Source organism: Lactuca virosa, chromosome 4, assembly GCF_052849685.1.
Source record: "Lactuca virosa cultivar CGN04683 chromosome 4, Lactuca_virosa_CGN04683_v6, whole genome shotgun sequence".
NCBI classification, from domain to species: Eukaryota; Viridiplantae; Streptophyta; class Magnoliopsida; order Asterales; family Asteraceae; genus Lactuca; species Lactuca virosa.
Window position 1 is genome coordinate 33,373,424 of NC_136429.1, and position 16,952 is coordinate 33,390,375.

Genomic DNA, 16,952 nt, shown 5'->3' on the forward strand with positions numbered 1-16,952 from the left:
AGTACAACCGAAACAACCACTGAAACCGATCGTGTCATCCACCACTACTGGTATCTCTGGAACCCACCATCACTGGCCGATCGACCATCTCCAACCCACACACTTCCAATCGAACACCACCGAACACCTTCACAAATTGCTGTCATTTCCGCGACGATTGAAACACAACCTGCATCACCCTTTTTCCTCCGTCCATCTACATAACAATACCATCGTACCACCCACCATCTCAACAACACACACGAAAATCACATCCTTCTTCTCACACCATTAGACTTGCACCATCAAATCCACCAATCTCAAACCGGGAACAAACATACTGCCACCAAGACCATCTGTGCCCTTCATACCATCTCAAACCACTAGAGCTCACCCACTTGTTTTCGAACAACACCACAGTGAATTAAGAAAGAAGAAAAAAAGGAAGCTTGAGGGGAACATTAAATGGGCTAAATATATTGTGGGCTCAGCTAAAAGCTTTCGGGACAGAAATTAGGCTTCTAGTAATTTGAGTTTATGAAATTTATCTTGAATATAACCCAATTTCTATTAATATAATACCTTCTGAATGTCGTATACACAAAACGCTAAAATGACGAATATGTGTATTTTTCTTTTGTACGACTACAACATACTAGTAAGCAAAACCCTATAAACAATGGACGAACATGTCTACGTCCCCCGCAAAAAGGAGCAATTAAAATAATAATAAAAAAAGACAAAATCTAATATATATGGAATAATTTATTGATAATTCATAAAATTAACCTTAAATAAATATAGGTGTAACTCCGAAAAAAGTAGTTCTAATATCCTCATCTCTTCAAGATAGATTAACATTAATATTAATAATAATAAATAAAATTGTGTTGGTAAGTTGTTTGTATATACATTTAAATTTAATCATATTTTAATATTAATATAAATCAATTCTAATATGAATAATTTCGAAGTACATTTGGTTTCAATATGATCTTATTCCCAATATGAATCGAAGATAAACTAAAACTTTTGTTGTCATTAATAACATCATACATCTTTGTATGTTACTTTGATGACACCTTATATTCTTGTTTGCATATTCCTACTTCCTAGTAAACTTATAATCTTGCTTCAAATCTAAAGTAAAAAAAAAAAGGAATAAATTTTAGATCAAATATATTATAAACTCAAAATACGCAATCCGTATAGTAACACTTAAGTGATGGATACCATAAGTTGAATAAAAAGAAGTAAAATAGAAACAAAATATATAAAAGGATATCTGCTTAAAACAAATAATTACGGAAATTACAAAAAGGAACACCATAATTTTCAAATTGACCCCTCAACATTTAATCAATTCTCATTGCCCATGATACCGAGAATTGTTTACCAATTGGTATATTCAACCCCTTAACCTCAACCATTTTGCTCTTCCCGACACCCTTCCCCTTCAACTCATCTAAAAACTTATGCTCAGTTTCAACCAATTCCACCTTCGAAACATCCAAAATCCCCATAATACCCTCCACCTCTACCGAAACTTCCCCTTTAACCCCTGTTAACCCAACCACGGTTACTTTCTCGATAACCAAACCTTTTTCAAGAGCAAACTTACTCTCCTGAACCTCCGACCATATCTTCACAACTCCGTTAACAGCCTTTGCGCTAAACTCAACATAAGTTGACTGACCGTTTCCCAATTCCATCTCCGGCAGCTCATCATTATCGACATAAACCTTTCCTTTGGCCTCCCCCGCCGTGGCCCCCGCCGGAAAAGTCACAATCAAGGTAAACGGCGTCGTTCTTGCTTCTCGTGTTATCATTCCTCCCCTTTGCATTGGAAGAATCGTGTTTTGATATAAATGGACGTTAATCACGTGCAAAGGAGCATCCATGGAGAAAGACTCTGTTTCTTTGGCGACAACCACTTTACTCAAATCAAACAAATTATACCAAGTTCCAGTTGGGAACATGACACTGATTTTGGTTTGATGTTTGTCAAGAACCGGCGAGACCATTAGGCTACTTCCGAGCAAAAACTGTGTGCTTACATTGTAAAGTTTGGTTATACTTGGAAACGAGAAAAAAAGCGGTCGAGCAATGGGTGAACCGGTTGTGTGAGCTTCATAAGTCAAAGTGTACAAATAAGGAAGCAGCTTGTACCGCATACCTAATGCGTTTCTTGCCGATTTAGCAACCGACTTCCATTGGTAAAGTTCTTGTCGTGGTGAATAGTAATTCGCGTGGTCTCTTGAAAACGGGTAAAACGCGCCCAATTCGATCCAACGGTTACAAAGCTCTTCGGTTGGCGCAGGGTAAAACCCGCAGATATCTGAGCCAACCATCGGGATCCCAAATATACCAAAATTCAACATGGTGGAGATCGAGTATTTTAGATCATCCCATGTTCCTTTGTTGTCGCCAGTCCAATGGGCTGCATACTTACCCGATCCAACAAATGTGGATCGGGTAAGTATAAAAGGGCGTTTGCCCTGGAGGCCTTGCAGGCCTTTGTGTGTGACAATAGTTTGGGAGAATCCGTATATGCTATGCGCGTCGTACTCCCGGACGCCGTTGTAGTGAACTGCGCTAGTTGCGATAGTTTTGTATCCGATCGGGACAGATGTTGCAGACGCGTTGATTTTGTACGGGGGCTCGTCCCATTTTGTTTTTGTAATGTTTTTGCAATCCAAACAACAGATCCAACCTGGCCCGGTTCCACTCGGGCATTGTTTCCCTTGTGGAATTTTGCAGAGGCCTGAACAGAAATTCGAAGCCTCGTTCATGTCGATCCAGAGCCCGTCCACTGGGACAAGCTCGTGGAACCTCCGGATTTCATCAACCCACCAGGATACGGTCTTTGGGTTGAGGAAATCTGGAAAGTTAACTGGCCCAGGCCAGACTTGGGCCAGATAGGGTTTTCCTTCGTATTTGATGAAAACATCGTTAGCTAGGCCTCGTTGGTAAGTACCGTAAGTTGAATTTACGCCGATTCCAGGGTCGATAATGACAATGTACTTCATGCCACGGGAATGTATTTTGTTCAAAAAGTTAAGGAGTTTTGGACGAGGGTAGTTTCGGGAATTGAGAGTGAAATCTTTGTGTCCATCCATATGATCATCGTCATTCCAAATTACATCGAGTGGAATTTTTGATTTCTTGTAATTTTCGACAACGTCTTCGACGACTGATAGATTGTGGTAACCCCATCTGCATTGGTGAAAGCCTACAAATGGAAACTAATGTACGTTTAGATGGATGCAATACTATTATAATTATTGGTATAGGAAATAGATATTTAATCGGTGAAAGCGACAAAATTTCATTAAAATTGATGACCTACATAGTACATACACATGTGTCACTTGTATGGGCACATCGTGGTTAAAAACAAGAAAATCTCAACAGATTTTTTGTTTTAAAACACTGCCTTTTTTCAATACTCCAAATTGAGTAATATACATTTAAAATAATATATATATTTCAACGCACGAAAAATTACAAGAATTAGATTTTCGAGCTATGCCGAATCCAAATCAATAAAACCGTTGCAAACTTATGTTTAGCAAATTAAAATTTAAAATAACTAATATGTCTTTAAATTTTGTTTGAAATTAAAGTACTACACATATTATGATATCATTTTGTATCAATCGGTTGTTATTGGCAATTAATTTGCTACAAAATAAACTCAATATAACTAGAGTTATTATATCATTAAAGCAGCTCAAATATCCATCATAAGTTGTCACTTTCCCCATTTACTTTGTGATAACAATGATTGAATCGTTTTCTATTTTCCCATGTTTTTGCAAAAACAAACATACATTTTCTAATCATGTGTAATGGTAGAAAATAAGTAATCAAAATGTAACTTGTTCATTCCAATATTACCTATATTATTTTATGAACATGGATGGTGATTGCGTGTCAGTGTTTCATAAAATACTTTGTCAGTGTTTCATGAAACAAGTATTTTGTACAAAAACATGAATTACAAATATTTATAAGATGTAAGGTACAAGTATTTAATGCATTGGAGATATTTACGTGGAAAATGGTACTCACCGAGAGACCAGTAGGGCATAGGAGCAGGTCGGCCAATAAGTTGAGTATACTGATCGACAACGGCAAGAGGGGAAGTCCCGGAGAAGAAGTAAAAGTCGAAAATACCCCCAATCACTTTGTATGTCAGAGAGGTCCCTCTGTACACCACATCCATTCCATTACTGTTCAACAGCAAAACCCCATGTGCTTTCGCCTCCCCACCGACGTTTCTCAAATCCATATACACCGGATGCGATCCGTACAAATCCATATTCAGGTTGATCGCCGATTGATCCGTCGTCCACAGCGTGTATGCTTCGTTTGGGTAGAGCTTAATCCCATGCGGCTGTGTGTTCTCTCCGAGCCCATACAACGACGCATCTTTTGGTAGGGATGTTGAGATCTCGAGGTACTGGTCTTTGAAGACTAGAGAGTTGTAGGGGGAGGATTTGTCGGTGGCGGAATTGAAAAGCGTCTCGCCGGTGGATTTTCTTTTTACGGCGAACGAAAATGGGTCTGCGGTGTAGCTGAATAACAACTCGCTTCCGGCGAATTCCGTCGTTGTGGTGGGGGTTTTTGTCTGTTTTGACGGCGTCTCCGGCGGTTGCTGTCGTGGTAAGAGGTTGTATGGTAGTTCCCATCTTTGCATCTGTGCATCAGTAATGTGTACCCTTAAACGGTCATCGGTTTCATGCCTGAAAATCCGGCAGGCAGCCGGAGTCAAGTCGGGTTATTAACCAAAACGTGAAGCAATCACCAAGAGAAGAAGAAACTGACAGTAATTTCATTTTGATCCTTTTTGTTTAAAACATTACATTTACCCCCCTAGAATATAATTGAACACATAAAATACTCTTCACTATGTAATTTAACACTAGCATTGCTCTAAATAGATAACAATGTAACAGATAAAGCAGGGGGTGTGTTTGGTTTACATGAATAATCGAGGGAGCAAAGTCAAAAAAAAAAAAAAAAAGGAAACTGTGAAGGTGAGTTGAGGACTTACTTGACGTATAGCTGCAAAAGAGGGATATCAGGGCCGTAGATGTTGTTTTTCTGTTTGACTTGGAGTTGACCGACAAGTGCACCATCGGAGGATTCATGAATGGAGATCAGACGGTAGCCATTGCCGATCGGAGCAGGTCCGGTTTTTGAAGAAGAAGAAGAAGAAGATGTAATGCTAGCTATACATGATGATACAAGGAGTACGACTGCAAGATGTAGAAGGGGTCTCGAAGAAGAGACCATTGTCGGCGGTGGTTTACGGTGGGTGGTGGCGGAGGAGACTGGTGGTGCAGTTGGGGTAGCTACAGAGCTATAGAAACAGTGAGGTGTAGTGTATATATAGGAAAGGAGAGGGAAAGAGAGTCATGGGAGCGATATGGATGGAATGATTGTTTATGTATGGATAAAGAAATTATGGCCGTTGATTTAGGTGTATTTTAGTAAATGTGATATGCGAATCATATGGTAGAATTTTAAAGCATTTTATCGTGTATCAATGACTTTATTTTCCACAGATGATCTTGTTAATGTACTTTCAAAATGCACTTTTACGAACAACTTTGAAAGAAAAAGCATAAAGTATTGTACCAAATCAAATAGTTCAATCCATTTTAGCATCTTATTAAATGCAATCTTTATATAATGTTTTGTGAAACCGTAGGAATTTGGATAAGTGATTGTAATATTTGATATATATTACAACATAAAATAGAAATCAATATAGAGAAAATTACTAAACTAGTCATAATTGTTAATACTTAACAATTTTTAGCCAAAAATTAACACTTATCTCATAATGTGATATCTACAGTAAAGTCTCAATATTTTAGAAAAAGTTTCAAAAAAGTCTTAATTTTTTTTTTTTGAATAAAAAGTCCAATAAACCGGATAAACCTAACAATTCAATCATCTTCATCCGGTAACCCTCATTTAACCGGTTTCAAATGTCCATGTGGACTGGACATGGTGAGGTGGATGTGAGTCACTAAAGAGAGTCAAATATAAAGCTCATACGCACGCATAAGAGTTTCATTCACTCGTGCCCTAAAATCGAACCAGGCAGAAATCGAAGCAGGAGGAGGATCCACAAATGTCGTCTTCATCTTCTATAGGAAGCGGATGATCAAATCGAAGAGGGATGAATCGTCTAAGAAGCAGGTGTTATTGTGGTGATCCCGTTGGAAGATGGACATCATGGACTCCGTTAAACCCAGGAAGAAGGTTTATAGGCTGCCTAAATTACCAGGATGCACTCAAAGACTACAAATACTTTCATTGGGTGGATCCTCCTCTACCAAACCAGTGGTATGCAAATCTCTTACTAGAATTTCACAACAATGGTAATTTGGAGAACAATGCAATATCTGAGGCGTTTGGACAACAACAAGTTGAGGGGAACTTTTTTGGAGGCATTGTCGAACAACCAATAGCACAACAACCCGTGGAAGGAGTGATCATTCATCAACTGAATGGAAATGAAGGTGGAAGAAGGAAATCATTGTTTGGCACATTCTAAAAGGATTTAAACATATGAAATATCCAAATAATGTGTGTAAGCTTGATAAGTCTATTTGTATATTTAGACAAGCATCACGTAACAGGAATCTGTTCTTCTATGAGAAAGTTAAAGAGTACTGTTGTTTTTCTAGAAGTCCAGATGCATTCTGAGTATATGTCAAAGCTAGTGGGAGTGTCCTTGTCTTCCTGGTATTACATGTTGATGACAATACTACTCATAGGAAATATTGTCTCTAAGTTACAAAGTGCAAAAGCTCGAGAATTGTTTCGCTATGACGAACATGGGAAAGTGACATTGATACTTGGTCTTTGGATCTAAAAGTATAGATCAAAATGTTTAATAGGATTCAGTCAAAGCACAATATTTTGAAAGGTTTCAACATGGAAAATTCCAAAGGGATTGTTTATATGCTTCATGAAAATGATAGGATGAGTCAAGTGATATATCCTTCGGATATAGGATAGATCATGAATGCTATGAATTGTTCTTATTATGATGTCTTAGATGTTTTGAGCATCGTGATATTGTAACAGAAATTGGCTCGACTGAATCGCTAGACAATTGTTAAGAATATTCTAAGCTATTGAAAGATACCAAGGAATGAATGCTTGTAGACATTAGATAACATGATTGAGAAGAGTTATATTGACATGAGTTTTAGATATGACTTGGAGTCATAGTCTAGATTGATGTTTATTTTGAATTGTAGCATGAAAGATTTCATATAGGAGATGTTGGTAGATTCGACAATGTGGGTAAGAACACATTGGTGCAAGTGAAGTATCCAAGGAATGTACCTGGACCAGAAAACTTCATAGTTGACATTGGATTTTTTTTACTAACAAATTGTCATTAGAAATAGTTTGTGAAAATATAGTCATATTGACTAAGGATTCTTGAGATCACAAAAGGTCAATGTATAGAAGGAGGAAATTCCACTGCATCCAAGAAAAGGGTTGAGGATGGAGATCTTGTTGTGAAGTGAATATTTATTCGATGATTGTTCACAATAGTGATGACCAAAGGAAAACATGATGTGCATGATAAGAGCATTGGCACGAGAAATGTTGAAAACTTTAGTTGTTAAGTCGATTACCCTGAAACATTTATACAATAGATAAATATGTAATTGTTATGGTGATTAAATAATATGGAATTATTTATATTCAAAGAGTATAATGCCATAGAACAATTAGTATATTATCGTGTTTCATTTTGCGGGTTACTTCCTGAATATTAGTTTATTCGAAATGCCACAGTCGGTCATACTTTTGGGAGTAGGTATTGATTTAAGATTGTCATGGAGTATTTGTAGATTGTCCATGGTGATTAGACATTTCGTAGCGATTGTTGCAATATTCACAAGTACATGGAAAATAGGGATTTTAAGTATTGGTTAAACCCGTGCTTAGAGATTACTTTATGGATTCAATCACGAGTAATTCTAAGACAATAATATCTTTTATTCTTCATATAGAGATATATAAGTCATAGTTTGCAAGTCTTTTGTACATTGGTTTGCATCAACACATCTGTAACTAGATGTCATAAGTGCAATTCCATGTATGACATGATAAGTAAAAGGTATGATTATATATTCAAAGTTTATTCATTCCTTTTGGCTTTACATGAAAAATGATATCTTTAGGCCCCTCGGTGATTTGATGTTGACATTCATGTGTTAGGCGTAGCCTGGACTAAATTCATGTGCTCAATTAGTAGTCTGAATACAGTCATCATAAATCAGAAATCGAGAAACAAAATCCTGGATTATGAGATTGATTTATATCCATGTCTCGTGTCGATATAGTATCTTGTAGAATGAAGGAATATCAGATGACTTATCTTAGAGCCAACGTCTGTTAATCAGAGTTCGACAATGGCTGTGGAAAACACTCTTTATTGGTTATTCAAAGTATATACTTGAAATTGTAGTTGATGACTTGTCTAAGTGAGATACTACTGGATTAAGGTGTCTAAGGTCTTAACTAAATTGGTATAACTTTATGGAATAAAAGTAAAGTCCTTTTTGGGTTGCCCTCAGAAGCTAGAAAGGGTTAGAAATGACTTTGAGAGAGATAAAATGATTCGTTAAGATATTATAAGATTAATATATTAATTAGAAATAGCTAATAATTAATTATGAATTAATTAGAAATACTTGGAATTAATTAATTATTGATCAAAGTTAATTTGAAATTAATTTGGGATTAATTGGAATTAATTAAATGTGCAAGGGGTGAATTGTAATTGTTTAATAGTTTAACAAAAGAGACAGTTATAGAATGATCCATATGATGGACGGTTTTATAGAAGTCTAGAAGGGTTCTAGAATTATCTTGGTAGCTGATAATGAAAGGATTTGAACTGAGGATTTAATCTAATATTTAATTGTTCAAATCTAGATTTATCTGCAAGTTACCTAAAATAGGACCCTTAAGGCAACAAATTTCGTTCATAACTTTCATGGAATGATGAAATCCGAATTTCATCATGGTCTCCTATTTCTCCTTGTCGATTTCAAGTGTTCTAAAGTTTTGGGTGTGAGCCATTGAGAGTCGTTCATATTATTGGCGCTTGCTTTCCATGGACTTTGAAGATTAAAGGAGTTTGATATATTCGATTATGTTAAAGGCATGTATTCTAATCTACTATTTTGGATTTCATTAGGTTAGAAGTTTTGTTTCATAAAGTATGTTGCTATAATAGTGAAAATATCATAGATCCTTTTAGGTTGAATGTACTTATAATTGTTTATGTGAAATTCCACAAGTACATTATTTAGTGATTCAGAAAACCCATCAGTACTAACACACACACATATACACTCAGAGGAGCCACAAACTAAACTTCCTAGATTCTCGTCCTAGGATTCCCCTTGGCCACGCTCCCGCACCGTTATAAGTATTTACAAAAACCATTGGTCACCTCGTGTATGCAAGTCATACATAACACAGTATTAGATAGACGGTCGAATAAATGATTATACTTTAAACCCACAACCAAACAAGGAACATGAAGTAAGGTTAAACCAACCATTCTAAGGCTATGGAATCCTAATCATGTACAAATTTAAAGCATACACTTAGCAACTAAGAATATCAGTTTAAACTTCAAGTAGCACAAAACAAGCAATCTCCTAGGCTACAAGGCATCACAAACATCAAACAGTTCTATCATGCAATTCCTAAAGGGATCCTCAGCCTATCCATTAGCATGCATTTGTAACAATATGAAAATCATCATGTCTATACAACAAACATGGATATTTTAGGAACCACTTTCCTGTTCAAGCTCCGGTTGACTATACACATCGTATCTTCCCGTTAAAACTAAAAGTCAGAGTTCCATGGTTATGATCCCAGACAGACAATAAGATAAGAACGTCACAAGGAACCGAGTTCATGTTTCTAAACTAACTTTTTCTTAAATTTCTTTTCGAAAATGTTTGTGAAAATTCTCCGATCCTAGTTTGAATTTAGATTCACACGAGTGTTCATCCAAATCCATCAAACCAGGGCTTTGATATGTGACATCCCCAATTTTACGGCCAGAAAAGACCGGTTTAATTTATGCTTTTAAAATAATTTCAGAGTAATCATTTGATTAGAAGTGTTGCGGAATTTGTTCCCAGAAAAAAAACATGATAAATATGTTATCAAATCATTTCCGAAGAAATGTATTTTATTCACTTAAACCATTGGGATGTCATTGTCAATACAAAAACATAAGCATAAACAAAACTTACATTCATTTACACTAGTGATCTACTTCTCTTTTAATCTCTCAGTGTAAAGCAACTTCGTATCGATACCTGTGATACAATTAAACTGAGTTGGTCAGGCTTGGGAGCCTGGTGAGCATATAGGGTTTTCACCCCACAATAAATAAATTTATTATGCTTAAACATCAAACAATCAACCCAATTACCCAATCCCCATTATCTTATTTATTTCTTAAGGATTTACCCTAAGAATCAACTATCACTCATTCCTAAGGATTCATCCTAAGGAATAGGCACGAAGTTCATCGCTGCCCAAGGTTTATATTACAAGCACTAACAACGTTGATCCCCACATACTGATCCTATACAGTGATCTTACTAGATCTAGCCTAAAGGATCGATATGAACAACCAACTAACAAAACTGCTTCGGAAATCCCCTAGCAGCAAACAAGGATCGATAAAGACATCAAATGAATGGAATAAGTTTAACCATGAACCTTTTTTCGTAAAAGAAAGAACCACAAGACAATTAAGTCAGGGGTAATTATCAATTCCTAGGCTGTGGTCTGAATATCGTGAGGTATATAACCCCCAGACGCACCCTATCCGGCAATGGAAACGCTAACTAATGCCTAGGTTGTGGTCTGAACCCCCAGACTCACCCTATCCGGCAATGGAAACGCTGACTAATGCCTAGGCTGTGGTCTGAACCCCCATGACTCACCCTATCCGGCATCGGAAATGGAAACACTGACTAATGCCTAGGCTGTGGTCTGAACCCACAGACTCACCCTATCCGGCATCGAGAATGGAAACACTGACTCATGAAGCTCGTCCAATCACTTCATAAAAGAAACAAAGACTCCAAAGCTCTTCAAAATAAAAGTATAGGGAAAATACTAATAAAGTACTCCCGTACGCTCCCGTACCCCGACACGTAATAGTGTAAAAAAGAAGAACTAACGGATGAACACATAGTTCAAAAACACCTAATGAACATATAGTTCGAGAACACCTTATGAACATTTAGTTCAAACATACCTACCGATTACAAGTCTGCTAACGTTCCACTGGACTATCTAAAATAGTCTGTGGCCGTTGTCTATACTCTGCTAGATGACTAGATCATCTTAAACATCGATACCTCTCATCACTTTTATTTCATCACACATCATCTAATTCATCTACCCATGTTTTACCCAACATATTTGTAGATAAAAATACATATACAGTTTAAAACTTGTATAAAACATCTATTCAACAGTCACCTTAATTAAACAATTAATATAATTACACATAGCACGTATTTTAAAGAAAATACTTCATATATATGTGTAAGGTGAAAGTGACTATACACTCACTTGATTTAACGATAACCGGGCAGCACTTCGTTGCCTAAAACGATCGTTTATAATAAAACCGGGAGTTTTATTGAGAAACCGGGCTCTGCGTGGGTCGGGCTTCGAAACCGAAAAAATAAATATCCCGGGCTTCTCGGGCACTCCGGGACGTGTTCCGGGCATTGGAAATGATCTCGGGGCATTGGGGGAAGTCAAAAATAGCTAAAATATTGAAAAAGGGGCCAAAATTGCCAATTTTCCAACTTTAGCCGGGAGGGTTCGCACCCTCCTATTTATAGTGTCCGAAGCTGCTGATCCAAGGGCTGAGAAGGAGACACGCGGCAGCAGATCCGAAGAAGGCAGCACCTGCTCGCACGTGGGCTGCGCATGCGAGGGCCTCGCTGGAGGCTTCTGATTGGACCGAAGTCCGGGTCCGAGGTGGGTGGCTCGTGGCTCCTGCGAAGGCTCGGACACGAGGAAAGGGGCACGCGTCGGATTTTCAGTGGACCGCTTCGGATGAATCAGCGGTTTCGGACACGTGGCACATTCTAAGCGAGGGTGAGGTGGCCGAAGTCCACCTATGCGAAATTCCTCGGTTTTGGCAATTTTTCTCGATTTTTGCGCCAAAACTTCTAAAATCCATAACTTTCGCATACGAGCTCCGTTTTTGACGTTCTTTATATGCACGCGTAGGTAAAATTATGCTCTACAACTTTCATTTAGACTTCGTCGGATAATTTTGACTTTAATTTTTATATTATTATTTTTAACAGACCGGGACAGGTAATCCGTTAAAAATTCATAACTTCTTCATCCGACGTCTGTTTTCGTCTTTCTTTTTACCGTTGTACTATTATTTACGAGACCTTCGATTCTCGTTTAGGTTGTGTCGGCTAACAATCACTCGATCTAAAATTCGAGTTTTTAGCTGTCTACTGCTAAGCTGAAACTTCGAAAAATCATAACTTCCTCACACGAAGTCAGATTTGGGCGTTCTTTTTATACATACTCTCGGTTTAACGAACACTACGACTTTCGTTTAGATCACCAAGGCTAAAAAGTAGTTTATCAAAAACTCACTTTTTACGACATTCGGCACCGTGCCGGTTTTGTCGCGAAACTTCGACAGGTCATAACTTCTTCGTTATAACTCGGATTTCGGTATTCTTTATATATCCGTAATCCTTGTCACGCCCACTACAAGTTTCTTAATAGATACCGGCTTTATCTAATATTTATTTTTGACGCTCATTTTTATTCTTAATTAATTAAACCCTAATAATTAAGCATAAAACACATAATATTCACATAATTCCTTTTCATTTCTTCTAAATGAGTTACAAAGGTTAACGTAGACCATTATGTCAATATTAATGCCTAGCCTAGAAACACGGGCGTTACAACTCTCTCCTCCTTAGAATGATTCCGTCCCCGGAATCACACATCAGCAAACAAATACGGGTAGCGACTCATCATGTCACTCTCCGTTTCTCAGGTGAGATTTGGCCCATTCGTATGTTTCCAATGCACAAGCACTAAATCGACCATTTTTCATCACAACTTCTTAGTCTTACGGTCAACGATTGCCTCAGGTTCTTCACTCAACCTCTTGTTTTCATCCAACCTTAATTCAGAAATGGGAATTATGTCGGGCACATCTCCCGTGAACTTTCTCAAATAACACACATGAATGGTATTATGAATACCCTCCAGTTCTTCCGGTAATTCTAGCTTGTAAGCTTGATTCCCGATCCTCTGAAGAACTTTAAACGGTCCAATAAACCTTGGACTCAATTTTCCCCTTTTACCAAATCTTATAAGTCCCTTCCACGGCGAGACTTTAAGTAAAACCGAATCTCCAACTTCGAATGATATCGGTTGTCTTTTCTTGTCAGCATAGCTCTTTTGTCGATCTTGATGTTGTGCCTTAACCCTAGCACATGTTACACACTCGGCCACATACTTAGCAACATCGAGCTTCATCGTCGGCCATCAGTATTAGGGTTTTAGATCCCTATACATTTATATACTGCCGGAATGAATCGAGTACATGGTCTTGTGAGCTTCTTCCATCAGAAGATCTCTTACTCCTCCCATCTTAGGTACCCAAATCCTATCTTTGAATACCTTCAGTCCTTGACCGTTTGTATCAAACACCAATGTTTTGCCCAAACGTTCCTCCTTTCGGTTATTTCTTTCTTAAGCTTCCTCTTGAGCTTTCTTTATACTTTCCACAATTGTCGAGACAACTTCAATTCTCAACGCTCTTGGCCTTTTCTTTTCAAGATTTACCTTCCGACTGAGATCATCAACAACAACATTTGCTTTACCAGGGTGGTAAAGTATCTCACAGTCATAGTCCTTGAGTAACTCTAGCCAGCGTCGTTGTCTCATGTTCAATTCCTTCTGATTAAAGAGATACTGAAGACTCTTATGATCAGTGAAAAGTTTGCATTCAGTACCATAAAGATAGTGCCTCCCTATCTTTAAGGCGAATACTACCACTGCCAACTCCAGATCATGAATGGGGTAGTTATTTTCATGCTCCTTCAATTGACTCAATGCATACGCTATCACTTTATCCCTTTGGGTCAGAACACAACCTAACCCAACTTCTTTAACAACGAATGAGATACTTCTATTGATCGCTTTGATCATCCTTTACTTCAATTCGGCTTAAGTCAACTGCTACATCGAACTTGGTTCTCTGAACCACGTAACAAACTCATCGTAGTCGGACTCAATTTGATATGACCACTAGGGTCGGAATAACAATCATCTTCTTAGTCATTACCGAAACGATGGTAACGACAGACTAGAATAAGACAGAATCAATTACTAACTCCTTGGTAACCTTGTGACTTTCCCTGATCCAAGTGTGAGTCATGTGCTTCCAGTAGTATAGATCTCTACTACTATTCACACCTACTCATACTCGTCCCAAGTACTGTCTCGCAGTCCCCAAGTCCTAAAATCACAAAAAAAATTAACACATACGAATGTGTCCAATTAATCATAAAATTTTCCTAGACTCTACTAGGACTTCTTCCATACGTATCTTCAATCATCAATTCTACTTCAACTTGGTTGGTGATGGAAATTCCAGACGATGGGACAACTTCAAAAATTACACCAATCATTCCATCATGCTGCCAATTGAAGGTGTACTTCAGACGTACCGTACCCCTCTAAACGTTCCGTTATTTTATTAGACATATTCTAAAGGCAAGATACCACTCTTATGATATCTTCTGATAGGTATCATTCACTATCATAATCTTTTCATTTCCTCCATCTACTCAATTCTCTACGAGTCTTCACCATAACGTTTTGTACACCCAAGCAGACGTTCGGTGTACTGGGCGAGAACTTAAGATAGGAAGGCTTTATTTACGATAGACGTATAAATCTCCTTATCACTTCGAAACGTTTACATGTTAGTTCTAATCTCGTAATCATACGCTTAGAATCCTACACACATAAGGTTTCCAGATCCGGTCGGCAACAGACCATAGATCCGAACAAATAATAGCATATAAGGCATCCTTATAGCAATAACATAAAATATTTAACACATAAAACATTTTAGGCATCTTTCCTAAAATAAACTTGTGCTCGTGTCTAAAATATAGCAGACACTCATCTCACAATCATCGCTTAGCATTCTAAGTTTAAGTCTAGAAATTCTACAAATTCCTAGTTCGCTTAAACTAATGCTCTGATACCAACTGTGACATCCCTAACTTTACGGCCAGAAAAGACCGGTTTAATTTATGATTTTAAAATAATTTCAGAGTAATCATTTGATTAAAAGTGTTGCAGAATTTGTTCCCAGAAAAAAACATGATAAATATGTTATCAAATCATTTCCGAAGAAATGTATTTTATTCACTTAAACCATTGGGATGTCATTGTCAATACAAAAACATAAGCATAAACAAAACTTACATTCATTTACACTAGTGATCCACTTCTCTTTTAATCTCTCAGTGTAAAGCAACTTCGTATCGATACCTGTGATACAATTAAACTGAGTGGGTCAGGCTTGGGAGCCTGGTGAGCATATAGGGTTTTCACCCCACAATAAATAAATTTATTATGCTTAAACATCAAACAATCAACCCAATTACCCAATCCCCATTATCTTATTTATTTCTTAAGGATTTACCCTAAGAATCAACTATCACTCATTCCTAAGGATTCATCCTAAGGAATAGGCACGAAGTCCATCGCTGCCCAAGGTTTATATTACAAGCACTAACAACGTCGATCCCCACATACTGATCCTATACAGTGATCTTACTAGATCTAGCCTAAAGGATCGATATGAACAACCAACTAACAAAACTGCTTCGGAAATCCCCTAGCAGCAAACAAGGATCGATAAAGACATCAAATGAATGGAATAAGTTTAACCATGAACCTTTTTTCGTAAAAGAAAGAACCACAAGACAATTAAGTCAGGGGTAATTATCAATGCCTAGGCTGTGGTCTGAATATCGTGAGGTATATAACCCCCAGACGCACCCTATCCGACAATGGAAACGCTGACTAATGCCTAGGTTGTGGTCTGAACCCCCAGACTCACCCTATCCAGCAATGGAAACGTTGACTAATGCCTAGGCTGTGGTCTGAACCCCCATGACTCACCCTATCCGGCATCGGAAATGGAAACACTGACTAATGCCTAGGCTGTGGTCTGAACCCCCAGACTCACCCTATCCGGCATCGAGAATGGAAACACTGACTCATGAAACTCGTCTGATCACTTCATAAAAGAAACACAGACTCCAAAGCTCTTCAAAATAAAAGTATAGGGAAAATACTAATAAAGTACTCCCGTACGCTCCCGTACCCCGACACGTAATAGTGTCAAAAAGAAGAACTAACGGATGAACACATAGTTCAAAAACACCTAATGAACATATAGTTCGAGAACACCTTATGAACATTTAGTTCAAACATACCTACCGATTACAAGTCTGCTAACGTTCCACTGGACTATCTAAAATAGTCTGTGGCCGTTGTCTATACTCTGCTAGATGACTAGATCATCTTAAACATCGATACCTCTCATCACTTTTATTTCATCACACATCATCTAATTCATCTACCCATGTTTTACCCAACATATTTGTAGATAAAAATACATATACAGTTTAAAACTTGTATAAAACATCTATTCAACAGTCACCTTAATTAAACAATTAATATAATTACACATAGCACGTATTTTAAAGAAAATACTTCATATATATGTGTAAGGTGAAAGTGACTATACACTCACTTGATTTAACGATAACCGGGCAGCACTTCGTTGCCTAAAACGA

General features: G+C 37.6%; 1 protein-coding gene and 1 long non-coding RNA gene across 2 annotated transcripts; one reads left to right on the forward strand and one right to left on the reverse strand.

Annotated features, from left to right (window-relative positions):
* Window positions 1–1,251: 1,251 nt before the first annotated feature.
* On the reverse strand, window positions 1,252–5,413 carry LOC145103867 (alpha-xylosidase 1-like). Its single transcript, XM_079041139.1, has 3 exons — window positions 5,039–5,413; window positions 4,054–4,727; window positions 1,252–3,211 (listed from the first exon to the last, which is right to left on the reverse strand). The coding sequence occupies exons 1-3, from the start codon at window positions 5,278–5,280 to the stop codon at window positions 1,335–1,337; spliced, it is 2,793 nt and encodes a 930-aa protein (XP_078897265.1). The 5' UTR covers window positions 5,281–5,413; the 3' UTR covers window positions 1,252–1,334.
* On the forward strand, window positions 4,675–5,013 carry LOC145103868 (uncharacterized). The gene is made up of 2 exons (XR_013706918.1): window positions 4,675–4,810; window positions 4,941–5,013. It is a non-coding gene; the product is annotated as an uncharacterized LOC145103868 (long non-coding RNA).
* Window positions 5,414–16,952: the final 11,539 nt, after the last annotated feature.